This window comes from Coregonus lavaretus (assembly GCF_964263955.1).
Source record: "Coregonus lavaretus genome assembly, chromosome: 6".
NCBI lineage: Eukaryota > Metazoa > Chordata > Actinopteri > Salmoniformes > Salmonidae > Coregonus > Coregonus lavaretus.
Genome location: NC_139993.1, coordinates 32,854,550 through 32,869,121, shown reverse-complemented (window position 1 = coordinate 32,869,121; position 14,572 = coordinate 32,854,550). Strand labels below are relative to the sequence as shown.

General features: G+C 42.9%; 1 protein-coding gene across 1 annotated transcript in view; it reads right to left on the bottom strand.

The window, feature by feature from the left end:
• Positions 1-1,254: 1,254 nt before the first annotated feature.
• LOC311130263 (epidermal growth factor receptor substrate 15-like 1) overlaps positions 1,255-14,572 on the bottom strand; it is a 37,453-nt gene continuing 24,135 nt past the window's right edge. The window contains exons 23-25 of the mRNA XM_084162977.1: positions 9,626-9,787; positions 7,563-7,579; positions 1,255-1,465 (exon numbers count right to left, since the gene is read on the bottom strand). Coding sequence (XP_084019103.1) covers positions 1,319-1,465; positions 7,563-7,579; positions 9,626-9,787 — 326 coding nt within the window. The 3' untranslated portion in view covers positions 1,255-1,318. The remainder of the gene's footprint in view (positions 1,466-7,562; positions 7,580-9,625; positions 9,788-14,572) is intronic.

Sequence of the window (14,572 nt, the reverse complement as noted above, 5' to 3'; positions counted from 1 at the left end):
TTGCCACCAAGTACTAAGTCATGTTTTGCAGAGGGGTCAAATACTTACTTCCTTCATTAAAATGCAAATCAATTTAGAACATTTTTGACATGCGTTTTTCTGGATTTGTTTGTTGTTATTCCGTCTCTCACTGTTCAAATAAACCTACCATTAAAATTATAGACTGATCATATCTTTGTCAGTGGGCAAACGTACAAAATCAGCAGGGGATCAAATACTTTTTTCCCTCACTGTACAATATAGCTGTACAATTTGTTCTGGTCCAAGCAGACCTCTCGCTCACAGAACACTTGCAGTAACCAGTCAGGGAAGCACCCAGCACTGCTCCCATGGCTCGCCACGTTCACATAATAAACCAATACCAAAATAATGTCTCAATCTTAATAAGCATTTTTTTTACATTTACATTTTTAGTCATTTAGCAGACGCTCTTATCCAGAACGACTTACAGGAGCAATTAGGGTTAAGTTCCTTCCTCAAGGGCACATCGACAGATTTTTCACCTACTCGGCTTGGGGGTTAGAACCAGCAACCTTTTGGTTACTGGCACTACGCTCTTAACCACTAAGCTACCTGTTAACCCTGCATAACCTTTAGCTATTCCCTTCTTCACATCTGTCAGAGCTCTAGTCGGTCCAGTGAGGGGATCCATGCTCCCTCATCAGACAGACACATATTCTGTTCATCTTTACATCTTTACACGTTAAGCCAGCCTCTGTAGTGCATTTAAACAGTGCATCATTTTATTCACAAACCACGGGTCATCATCCGTTCCCCTCCCCACCTATCAATTAAAAACAGTAAGAGAGATTGTGATTGCTGTCTTCCACCCCCCACTCCAACCTCCCACTGTAAAGTCAAATCCAGTTCTGTTTCCACATAGGGTCCAGGCTGACCCCAAAAGTTCTGTTTTGTTATTGTTTTGCTTTGAGTTTGTCGGTCTGGGGAATGTGTGGTGAGGTGTGTGTATCTGTGTGTGCGTATCAGGTGGAGTGTGTATGTGTGTTGTAGCGGTGGTGTGTGTGTGTTTGTGTGTGCGTGGTTGAGGAAGCGGTCATGTGTTGGGCACATCGGCCCTGAGGGAAATGGCCTGCTCCAGGTCCTTCACAGTGTGTGGGTTATTGTGTGTGAGTTGTATACTTATGTGTGTGTGTGTGTGTGTGTGTGTGTGTGTGTGTGTGTGTGTGTGTGTGTGTGTGTGTGTGTGTGAGTGAGTGTGTTTATGTACTAGTAATGCTAGTAAGAGTTTGTCTATGTGTGTGTTTGTCTATTTGTGCATATCTCTATGTATGTGTGTGTGTGTCCAGTCAAGTCCAGGTCACCCGTGGGACATCTCAGCCTTGCTGAGAGCGATGGCCAGCTCTAAGTCCTCCTGCTCCTGCTGCCGGAGTCTCTTCAGCCGCTCCCGCTCCGCTCGCTCACTCTCTCGCTTCGCCCACTCCAGTTGCTGGGCCTCATTTCCAAACTACAGAGAGAAGAGGAGAGAGGCATTTAACAAAGGATACATCCCTAACACCATGCACAAAACACACATTAGGAGGTGTTTTGCCAGATTATTTGATTTTAGTGAACCTTATACTGTATATTAAGGGTAAACTTCCATTTCTGCCTGGCTACCGTAAGAGGATATACAGTGCCTTGCAAAAGTATTCAACCCCCTTGGCGTTTTTCCTATTTTGTTGCATTATAACCGGTAATTTAAATGGATTTTTATTTGGATTTCATGTAATGGACATACACAAAATAGTCCAAATTGGTGAAGTTAAAAAAATTCTAAAACATAAATAACGGAAAAGTGGTGCGTGCATATGTATTCACCCCCTTTGCTATGAAGCCCCTAAATAAGATCTGGTGCAACCAATTACCTTCAGAAGTCACATAATTAGTTAAATAAAGTCCACCTGTGTGCAATCTAAGTGTCACATGATCTGTCACATGATCTCAGTATATATCCACCTGTCCTGAAAGGCCCCAAAGTCTGCAACACCACTAAGCAAGGGGCACCACCAAGACCAAGGAGCTCTCCAAACAGGTCAGGGACAAAGTTGTGGAGAAGTACAGATCAGGGTTGGGTTATAAAAAAATATCCGAAACTTTGAACATCCCACGGAGCACCTCTAAATGCATTATTAAAAAATGGAAAGAATATGGCACCACAACAAACCTGCCAAAACTCACGGACCAGGCAAGGAGGGCATTAATCAGAGAGGAAACAAAGAGACCAAAGATAACCCTGAAGCTGCAAAGCTCCACAGCGGAGATTGGAGTATTTGTCCATAGGACCACTTTAAGCTGTACACGCCACAGAGCTTTACGGAAGAGTGGCCAGAAAAAAGCCACTGCTTAAAGAAAAAAATAAGCAAACACGTTTGGTGTTCACCAAAAGCCATGTGGGAGACTCCCCAAACATATGGAAGAAGGTACTCTGGTCAGATGAGACTAAAATGTAGCTTTTTGGCCATCAAGGTAAACGCTACGTCTGGCGCAAACCCAACACCTCTCATCACCCCGAGAACACCATCCCCACAGTGAAGCATGGTGGTGGCAGCATCATGCTGTGGGGATGGTTTTCATCGGCAGGGACTGGGAAACTGGTCAGAATTGAAGGAATGATGGATGGCGCTAAATACAGGGAAATTCTTGAGGGAAACCTGTTTCAGTCTTCCAGAGATTTAAGACTGGGACGGAGGTTCACCTTCCAGCAGGACAATGACCCTAAGCATACTGCTAAAGCAACACACAAGTGGTTTAAGGGAAAACATTTAAATGTCTTGGAATAGCCTAGTCAAAGCCCAGACCTCAATCCAATTGAGAATCGGTGGTATGACTTAAAGATTGCTGTACACCAGTGGAACCCATCCAACTTGAAGGAAATGGAGCAGTTTTACCTTGAAGAATGGGCAAAAATCCCAGTGGATAGATGTGCCAAGCTTATAGAGACATACCCCAAGAGACTTGCAGCTGTAATTGCTGCAAAAGGTGGCTCTACAAAGTATTGACTTTGGGGGGGTGAATAGTTATGCACGCTCAAGTTTTCAGTTTTTTTGTCTTATTTCTTGTTTGTTTCACAATCAAAAATATTTTGCATCTTCAAAGTGGTAGGCATGTTGTGTAAATCAAATGATACAAACCCCCCAAAAAATCCATTTTAATTCCAGGTTGTAAGGCAACAAAATAGGAAAAATGCCAAGGGGAGTGAATAGTTTCGCAAGCCACTGTATATGACTGTAGTTTTGTATTATAACTATATACAGTGAGGGAAAAAAGTATTTGATCCCCTGCTGATTTTGTACGTTTGCCCACTGACAAAGACATCATCAGTCTATAATTTTAATGGTAGGTTTATTTGAACAGTGAGAGACAGAATAACAACAAAATAATCCAGAAAAAACTCATGTCAAAAATGTTATAAATTGATTTGCATTTTAATGAGGGAAATAAGTATTTGACCCCTCTGCAAAACATGACTTAGTACTTAGTACAAGGCAAAACCCTTGTTGGCAATCACAGAGGTCAGACGTTTCTTGTAGTTGGCCACCAGGTTTGCACACATCTCAGGAGGGATTTTGTTCCACTCCTCTTTGCAGAGCTTCTCCAACTCATTAAGGTTTCGAGGCTGACGTTTGGCAGCTCGAAACTTCAGCTCCCTCCACAGATTTTCTATGGGATTAAGGTCTGGAGACTGGCTAGGCCACTCCAGGACCTTAATGTGCTTCTTCTTGAGCCACTCCTTTGTTGCCTTGGCCGTGTTTTGGGTCATTGTCATGCTGGAATACCCATCCACGACCCATTTTCAATGCCCTGGCTGAGGGAAGGAGGTTCTCACCCAAGATTTGACGGTACATGGCCCCGTCCATCGTCCCTTTGATGCGGTGAAGTTGTCCTGTCCACTTAGCAGAAAAACACCCCCAAAGCATAATGTTTCCACCTCCATGTTTGACGGTGGGGATGGTGTTCTTGGGGTCATAGGCAGCTTTTTCTGGATTTTTTTGTTGTTATTCTGTCTCTCACTGTTCAAATAAACCTACCTTTAAAATTATAGACTGATAATTTCTTTGTCAGTGGGCAAACGTACAAAATCAGCAGGGTATCAAATACTTTTTTCCCTCACTGTAATGTACCCACACATATTAACACACACATCACACATCAGCATGCACACAAAAGCATCCGCACACACACAAAATATACACACTACACACACATTCTACAGTTGAAGTCGGAAGTTTACATACACCTTAGCCAAATACATTTAAATTCAGTTTTTCACAATTCCTGACATTTAATCCTAGTAAAAATTCCCTGTTTTAGGTCAGTTAGGATCACCACTTTATTTTAAGAATGTGAAATGTCAGAATAATAGTAGAGAGAATGATTTATTTCAGCTTTTATTTCTTTCATCAGAAGTTACACTCAATTAGTATTTGGTAGCATTGCCTTTAAATTGTTTAACTTGGGTCAAACGTTTCGGGTAGCCTTCCACAAGCTTCCCACAATAAGTTGGGTGAATTTTGGCCCATTCCTCCTGACAGAGCTGGTGTAACTGAGTCAGGTTTGTAGGCCTCCTTGCTCGCACACGCCTTTTCAGTTCTGCCCACACATTTTCCATAGGATTGAGGTCAGGGCTTTGTGATGGCCATGCCAATACCTTGACTTTGTTGTCCTTAAGCCATTTTGCCACAACTTTGGAAGTATGCTTGGGGTCATTGTCCATTTGGAAGACCCATTTGCGACCAAGCTTTAACTTCCTGACTGATATCTTGAGATGTTGCTTCAATATATCCACATCATTTTCCTTCCTCATGATGCCATCTATTTTGTGAAGTGCACCAGTCCCTCCTGCAGCAAAGCACCCCCACAGCATGATGCTGCAACCCCCGTGCTTCACGGTTGGGATGGTGTTCTCCTGCTTGCAAGGACCCCCTTTTACCTCCAAACATAACAATGGTCATTATGGCCAAACAGTTCTATTTTTGTTTCATCAGACCAGAGGACATTTCTCCAAAAAGTACGATCTTTGTCCCCATGTGCAGTTGCAAACCGCAGTCTGGCTTTTTTATGGCGGTTTTGGAGCAGTGGCTTCTTCCTTGCTGAGCGGCCTTTCAGGTTATGTCGATATAGGACTCGTTTTACTGTGGATATAGATACTTTTGTACCTTTTTCTTCCAGCATCTTCACAAGGTCCTTTGCTGTTGTTCTGGGATTGATTTGCACTTTTCGCACCAAAGTACGTTCATCTCTAGGAGACAGAACGCGTCTCCTTCCTGAGCGGTATGACGGCTGCGTGATCCCATGGTGTTTACACTTGCGTACTATTGTTTGTACAGATGAATGTGGTACCTTCAGGCGTTTGGAAATTGCTCCCAAGGATGAACCAGACTTGTGGAGGTCTACAATTCTTTTTCTGAGGTCTTGGCTGATTTCTTTTGATTTTCCCATGATGTCAAGCAAAGATGCACTGAGTTTGAAGGTAGGCCTTGAAATACAGTCGTGGTCTAAAGTTTTGAGAATGACACAAATATACATTTTCACAAAGTCTGCTGCCTCAGTTTTAATGATGGCAATTTGCATATACTCCAAAATGTTATGAAGAGTGATCAGATGAATTGCAATTAATTGCAAAGTCCCTCTTTGCCGTGAAAATGAACTTAATCCCAAAAAAACATTTCCACTGCATTTCAGCCCTGCCACAAAAGGACCAGCTGACATCATGTCAGTGATTCTCTCGTTAACACAGGTGAGAGTGTTGACGAAGACAAGGCTGGAGATCACTCTGTCATGCTGATTGAGTTAGAATAACAGACTGGAAGCTTTAAAAGGAGGGTGGTGCTTGAAATCATTGTTCTTCCTCTTATAACCATGGTTACCTACAAGGAAACACGTGCCGTCATCATTGCTTTGCACAAAAAGGGCTTCACAGGCAAGGATATTGCTGCTAGTAAGATTGCACCTAAATCAACCATTTATCGGATCATCAAGAACTTCAAGGAGAGAGGTTCAATTGTTCTGAAGAAGGCTTCAGGGTGCCCAAGAAAGTCCAGCAAGCGCCAAGACCGTCTCCTAAAGTTGATTCAGCTGCGGGATCGGGGCACCACCAGTGCAGAGCTTGCTCAGGAATGGCAGCAGGCAGGTGTGAGTGCATCTGCACGCACAGTGAGGCGAAGACTTTTGTAGGATGGCCTGGTGTCAAGAAGGGCAGCGAGGAAGCCACTTCTCTCCAGGAAAAACATCAGGGACAGACTGATATTCTGCAAAAGGTACAGGGATTGGACTGCTGAGGACTGGGGTAAAGTCATTTTCTCTGATGAATCCCCTTTCCGATTGTTTGGGGCATCCGGAAAAAAGCTTGTCCGGAGAAGACAAGGTGAGCGCTCCCATCAGTCCTGTGTCATGCCAACAGTAAAGCATCCTGAGACCATTCATGTGTGGGGTTGCTTCTCAGCCAAGGGAGTGGGCTCACTCACAATTTTGCCAAAGAACACAGCCATGAATGAAGAATGGTACCAACACATCCTCCGAGAGCAACTTCTCCCAACCATCCAAGAACAGTTTGGTGACGAACAATGCCTTTTCCAGCATGATGGAGCACCTTGCCATAAGGCAAGTGATAACTAAGTGGCTCGGGGAACAAAACATCGACATTTTGGGTCCATGGCCAGGAAACTCCCCAGACCTTAATCCCATTGAGAGCTTGTGGTCAATCCTCAAGAGGTGGGTGGACAAATAAAAACCCACAAATTCTGACAAACTCCAAACATTGATTATGTAAGAATGGGCTGCCATCAGTCAGGATGTGGCCCAGAAGTTAATTGACAGCATGCCAGGGCGGATTGCAGAGGTCTTGAAAAAGAAGGGTCAACACTGCAAATATTGACTCATTGCATAAACGTAATGTAATTGTCAATAAAAGCCTTTGTCACTTATGGAATGCTTGTAATTATACTTCAGTATACCATAGTAACATCTGACAAAAATATCTAAATACACTGAAGCAGCAAACTTTGTGAGGACCAATACTTGTGTCATTCTCAAAACTTTTGACCACGACTGTACATCCACAGGTACACCTCAAATCGAATTATGTCAATTAGCCTATCAGAAGCTTCTAAAACCATGACATCATTTTCTGGAATTGTCCAAGCTGTTTAAAGGCACAGTCAACTTAGTGTATGTAAACTTCTGACCCACTGGAATTGTGATACAGTGAATTATAAGTGAAATAATCTGTCTGTAAACAATTGTTGGAAAAATTACTTGTGTCATGCACAAAGTAGATGTCCTAACCGACTTCCCAAAACTATAGTTCGTTAACAAGAAATGTGTGGAGTGGTTGAAAAACGAGTTTTAATGACTACATCCTAAGTGTATGTAAACTTCCGACTTCAACTGTAGCTGACCTATCCCTATCCGTACTTTAATATTCAATTTAAGTGTGTTCTGCTGTCGGAGGAAAGGTGCTTCTTATTGTTAAACCTGAGCGGTTGTGCTCAGAACCTACAGTACGTGAGAAAAACACAAAACGAAGCACTTTTCAATTTGACGGCATTGTTAAACATTCTTACCTTAACTTTTTCTGGTCCTGCGAGAGAAAAATGAATGACAAAACACCAAAGAAATAATTCACTAATCGTGTATCACACCATCCATTTTACACTGAGCACACTACGAAACACCGTCACCACAAGATACAACTAACTATGAGAAGGCCACATGGAGGACCTTTTCAGTTAGTTTCCAAATGAAAATGAATGAGCAACTAAAAGCATATTTGAACAACATGCAAAGACGACATGCAGAGAGAAAATGGAAAGGACAAAAAATACGTATTTCATTCTCTGTTAAAGTGATAGTATGAGATCTAGCCTAAGTAACAATCACAGCAAAGTAAAACTAGGAACTTCTCCCATACATATCAAAACGCACACACATTCTAACATACTGCTTTACCATCCTTAGATCTGATTCAAATGTCAGGGTCAAGTGAGGCCATTCAATTCTTGGAATCATGCTGACCAAAATAAATATGGAACAGAGTCCATTGAGGCATTTAATAGCTAAATTACATTTGTTTCCTTGAAATATTTATAATTCAATTCAGGGGCCAAGTTCATATGGTATTTTTCTAGATAATATCTTCAATGTGGAACACCATGCCTCTTTAGTTTCAATACAATACGGGCAGTTGATTCTGTTAAAATAGTTTTGACAACTTTGGGAGTAGTTTGGTACAAGTCAGAGATAGTAAAGCAGGATCTATGCTACCAATGTCATGCAGCAGACCAAAACTAACCAGATTGAGCAAACTAAGCCTAAAGAAAATACAAAACCATGATACACACTAATACTGCATCTAAACACACTAGTAGGACACACATGACTGACACACACCATAGAACTGAGGGGTAAGAACTCAGGACTGAGAGCTGAGTAGTGATACTACTGCTTCCCGTGTCAACAGATCCCACAGCCAGACCAGTGGCTTGGAGCTGTCAGTCACTAAACCACACCGGATGGGCTCCCCTTTCTGGCCTAGCCTGGCCTAGGGTACGCACCGACTGAATGACTGGCTGAGTGGCTGGCTGCCTTACTGTGTGACTGGCTGACTAACTGACTGCTGATGCCGGGAGGAAAAGGTCAATATTCAGATATGAGGATCCTAAATACATACTGGATTATGGCTACACTGTGTGAGACACCCATTGGTTGGTTTAGACAGACAGCCCAGGCCATAGCACCGCACTGGCTGGATTATTGAACACTGACCTTAAAGCACCAACTGGCTAGTTGAATTATACTTCACACTGCCAGAATTGGACTGCTAGAGAGGCGGTGGAAATAATACTTTTCAATTGTGCTTGTTTTGGGGAGCCTCTAGCATTCTACCCAGCAACAAACCAAATGGCACATTTATGTTCCAATCGCGGCGTACACATCAAACCACAAAAAGGGCTGACACCCTTTCCTGCACGAGTGCTGGGGACCACTTCTGCAATGCAGCTCTGCGCTTTACTGCACAATACCAAATGCATTGTAGGTGGTGCGCAACCAACTACAACGCAAGGGTTGAGAAACCCACCCCCCCCTACCCAAAATCATAACACAGTATAGATAAGTGAGTCTTGTGGAACCTTAGACAGGCTTACACTCAACAGAAAACAGCTAGATGGCAAAAATGTGTGGGAGTTCAGAGTCATCATCTTAGATATGAGGTAGGGTTGGATCACACGATTAAAGTGATAATCAGATTATCAGTGATCTTAAACAGTAGTTATTGCTAGTGATTATGCCATAGCCAACAGTTAGCCTACATGGTGGTTAATTTGCCATGGGTCTGAGTAGGAAGATGCCTGGCTCTGGTCTTTGTGTGGAGTGATGGTAGGTTATTGACTAAGAGAGATGTCTGCACAGTGAAGGGAGGCCAGGATGCAGAAAGGTGTAGATAAACATCCTGGGCCTTGTGGTTAGCTCCGCTCTAGATCCTTCAGTTAACGTTATGGGAACTAAAGCAGAGCGGTAGTGGCTAGGTATATAAAGACTGGTCTGGACAGAGAGAGAGAGTATCACTGAGCTCAACTTACAGAACTGAAGTCTGCAAAACCCAAGGAAGAGTCTTTAGAGGCTTTACTTGAGGAAGATGGAGCAAAAGGTTCTTTGCCACTAAAGGGGTCTCCAACCCCCTTTTTACTCTGAAAGGGGTCGATGGCGTCACTGCCGAACGGCTGGAAGGGGTCGCAGGGCTTGGCCGAGTCGCCTGCTCCTCCAGGCATGTTGACGGGGGTGCTTTTACCTGAGGATATTGAGACAATAAGGACACAGTCATTTCCCCTATAGAAGAGACCACAGCAGAGATATGGGGTACTTCCATGTGAACTATTAACATGTTACACTGATGTCTCAAATATTAAATGTGTGGTTACGAAGACAACTACAAGTATTAGGTGATGGTTTGATCACTTTTACCATGGAAATGAGATGTTTTTCCTTATCAATGTCTGCTCGCTACAGCCTTCCCACCCCCCCAAACGCTGACCCCACCCCCCAACTCCACTTCTCGCCTCACGAGAGAGTTCTATCATGAAAAGCTTTGAAAACCACAGCAGTTTCAGCTACACTCGTGGTGCACCAAAACCACACGCAGCTCAACATAAACAAAATAGAGAGCACACAAACAATGCAGAGATACTAAATTGTACTGAAACAACATGCCAGCATGGTATGAATTAAACACACATTAAATTACATGCATTAACCCAGTATCAAAATACAGTGGGGAAAAAAAGTATTTAGTCAGCCACCAATTGTGCAAGTTCTCCCACTTAAAAAGATGAGAGAGGCCTGTAATTTTCATCATAGGTACACGTCAACTATGACAGACAAATTGAGAAAGAAAATCCAGATAATCAAATTGTAGGATTTTTTATGAATTTATTTGCAAATTATGGTGGAAAATAAGTATTTGGTCACCTACAAACAAGCAAGATTTCTGGCTCTCACAGACCTGTAACTTCTTCTTTAAGAGGCTCCTCTGTCCTTCACTCGTTACCTGTATTAATGGCACCTGTTTGAACTTGTTATCGGTATAAAAGACACCTGTCCACAACCTCAAACAGTCACACTCCAAACTCCACTATGGCCAAGACCAAAGAGCTGTCAAAGGACACCAGAAACAAAATTGTAGACCTGCACCAGGCTGGGAAGACTGAATCTGCAATAGGTAAGCAGCTTGGTTTGAAGAAATCAACTGTGGGAGCAATTATTAGGAAATGGAAGACATACAAGACCACTGATAATCTCCCTCGATCTGGGGCTCCACGCAAGATCTCACCCTGTGGGGTCAAAATGATCACAAGAACGGTGAGCAAAAATCCCAGAACCACACGGGGGGACCTAGTGAATGACCTGCAGAGAGCTGGGACCAAAGTGACAAAGCCTACCATCAGTAACACACTACGCCGCCAGGGACTCAAATCCTGCAGTGCCAGACGTGTCCCCCTGCTTAAGCCAGTACATGTCCAGGCCCGTCTGAAGTTTGCTAGAGTGCATTTGGATGATCCAGAAGAGGATTGGGAGAATGTCATATGGTCAGATGAAACCAAAATAGAACTTTTTGGTAAAAACTCAACTCGCCGTGTTTGGAGGACAAAGAATGCTGAGTTGCATCCAAAGAACACCATACCTACTGTGAAGCATGGGGGTGGAAACATCATGCTTTGGGGCTGTTTTTCTGCAAAGGGACCAGGACGACTGATCCGTGTAAAGGAAAGAATGAATGGGGCCATGTATCGTGAGATTTTGAGTGAAAACCTCCTTCCATCAGCAAGGGCATTGAAGATGAAACGTGGCTGGGTCTTTCAGCATGACAATGATCCCAAACACACCGCCCGGGCAACGAAGGAGTGGCTTCGTAAGAAGCATTTCAAGGTCCTGGAGTGGCCTAGCCAGTCTCCAGATCTCAACCCCATAGAAAATCTTTGGAGGGAATTGAAAGTCCGTGTTGCCCAGCGACAGCCCCAAAACATCACTGCTCTAGAGGAGATCTGCATGGAGGAATGGGCCAAAATACCAGCAACAGTGTGTGAAAACCTTGTGAAGACTTACAGAAAACGTTTGACCTGTGTCATTGCCAACAAAGGGTATATAACAAAGTATTGAGAAACTTTTGTTATTGACCAAATACTTATTTTCCACCATAATTTGCAAATAAATTCATAAAAAATCCTACAATGTGATTTTCTGGATTTTTTTTCTCTCATTTTGTCTGTCATAGTTGACGTGTACCTATGATGAAAATTACAGGCCTCTCTCATCTTTTTAAGTGGGAGAACTTGCACAATCGGTGGCTGACTGAATACTTTTTTTCCCCACTGTACATGGCGAGAGTCATTTTCTCTTTTATGCTGGGTTTTATGGTGAGCAGATGGGTAGAGTTTATGCCCACATAACCAACACAAGTTTCAGTTCACAAGTTCATCAGATCTCTCCTCAGTGGGTGATTTTAGAGTTTTTGTGAGGCCTAGATGCTACATGCCTAGGGCCAGGAGTTGTTAATGACCACATGACCTTACCAAGAACAACTAACTAGGGCCCAGAGTTATACCTGGTTATGTCAGGAAAAACTTCTGGCCTTAGTTATGCCAACTCATTGTATTCGCCATCTTCATTTCCACATAGGTTAAATATGTAAATAATTTAACTGAACTGAAACGACTCTAAATTAAGCCCATTTTAACATGGTAGAGATGTTTCTAAGCCGTGGGAATGTAGTGCTGGTTGTTGTTGCTTCTGAAGGTGTTAACCACGTTGTCAATCGAGCTGTTATTTATACCAGGCCTGCCAAGGTTAGTAGTTCACAGTCACTGAACAGCTAGGCAATCAGTTTCTCTCTTTCAGTAAATGGCACATACTCTTCACCACAAACCGTCAGCTCCACCCTGCTCCAAAATACCAGCACATTATCAATGCCGTCTATCAATGTCATGCACAAGGCACACCTCAGAGCCCCACAAACAAAGGTTCTGACATTATTCTCATAACATATATCATATGTCCTATTCATGATTGACTGTAGAAAAATAAGAGATATCTACATCAAACTATCACTCTATGTCGTGACCTTTCACTTGTTGCAAATTCTGCTCTACCCTAATTTGGATACATAAACCCAGGTGTGAAAGAGGTTTAGATATGGCATTGGGCAGGGCACAGAGTGTGACCAGAGTTGGGCAAGAGGTCGCCAGAGAAGCTACACTGCTCACCCGAGTGTGTACACACACACAGTGGAAACAGAGGAAGTGGGGAAGGGTGGAGTTGAGAACATTGGGTGATCTGGTGTCAGCATGGCCAACCACAGATCATCTGTGTATTCCTGTGAGAACTGTTGTTCTGTGTTCTCACTGCAGCCTGGCATCAGGGTTGATCTCTCAAGCAATAGTCTAATAGTCATCCAGTTCCAGTCATCTAACACTAATCTCAAGCAAGGATTTTACAGATAGGGGATGTTTAGCTACAATTCATTATTTTTTTCTAAATCTAATGGAAAAGTAACTAAGCACACAAACCACACACATGCATAAAAGTTGCATCTGCTATATAATAATGTGTACAGTGTACCTAGGCTACAGTGAAATTACACTGCATATTGCATACATGGTTTTACGATAAAGTGGGGCCCCTTTAATACTAATATGTGGTGAAATCTTAATATCGTGGCCAATTCAACTTCCTTTGTGAGGTTTAAATGGTGAAATAAGACTTTCACTAACTAACTTCATGGCTAAAAAGCACATTGTGTTGCTTCTAAGTTGAGCAGAGTTACTGCATAGGCAACTGCAAACCTGTTCTGTTTATTAAATCTTCGAAAGGAGAATGAAAAGGACACTTGTTTGGCAGAGATGATGAACGTATCTGTACCCATGAAGTGCCTTTCCTGTTTACAACCAAGTAGAGCTCAGGGTGGAAAGAAAAGGGGTTTTCATGCCAGTCAAAAACAATGTTTCTGAGCTGCAGTGAGAATTGCTGTTTGATCTATGACTAGCATATTCTACTTTTATCATGCAGAGGTAAGAAGGCAACACCAGCTGAGTTTAGGCTTCAAAGACTATACAGGTCCCTTACAACAGCTTCTAGTGAACTATGTTCTAACAGTCAGAAGATACAGTGCATTCGGAAAGTATTCAGACCCCTTCCCTTTTTCTACATTTTGTTATGTTAAAGCCTTATTTTAAAATGGATTAAATAAAACGTTTTCTTCATCAATCTACACACAACACCCCATAATGATAAAGTGAAAACAGAAATGTTTGTAAATGTATTACAAATAAAAAAACAGAAATACCTTATTTACATAAGTATTCAGACCCTTTGCTATGAGACTCGAAATTCAGCTCAGGTGCATCCTGTTTCCATTAATCATCCTTGAGATGTTTCTACAACTTGATTGGAGTCCACCTGTGGTAAATTCAATTGATTGGACATGATTTGGAAAGGCACACACCTGTCTATATGAGGTCCCACAGTTGACAGTGCATGTCAGAGCAAAAACCAAGCCATGAGGTCAAAGGAATATGAGGTCCGTAGAGCTCAGAGACAGGATTGTGTCGAGGCACAGATCTGGGGAAGGGTACCAAAAAAATTCTGCAGCATTGAAGGTCCGCAAGAACACAGTGGCCTCCATCATTCTTAAATGGAAGAAGTTTGGAACCACCAAGACTCTTCCTAGAGCTGGCCGCCCGGCTAAACTGAGCAATCGGGGGAGAAGGGCCTTGGTCAGGGAGGTGACTAAGAACCTGATGGTCACTCTGACAGAGCTCCAGAGTTCCTTCCAGAAGGACAACCATCTCTGCAGCACTCCACCAATCAAGCCTTTATGGTAGAGTGGCCAGACGGAAGCAACTTTTCAGTAAAAGGCACATGACAGCCCGCTTGGAGTTTGCCAAAAAGCACCTAAAGGACTCTGAGACCATGAGAAACAAGATTCTCTGGTCTGATGAAACCAAGATTGAACTCTTTGGCCTGAAAGCCAAGTGTCACGTCTGGAGGAAACCTGGCACCATCCCAACGGTGAAGCATGGTG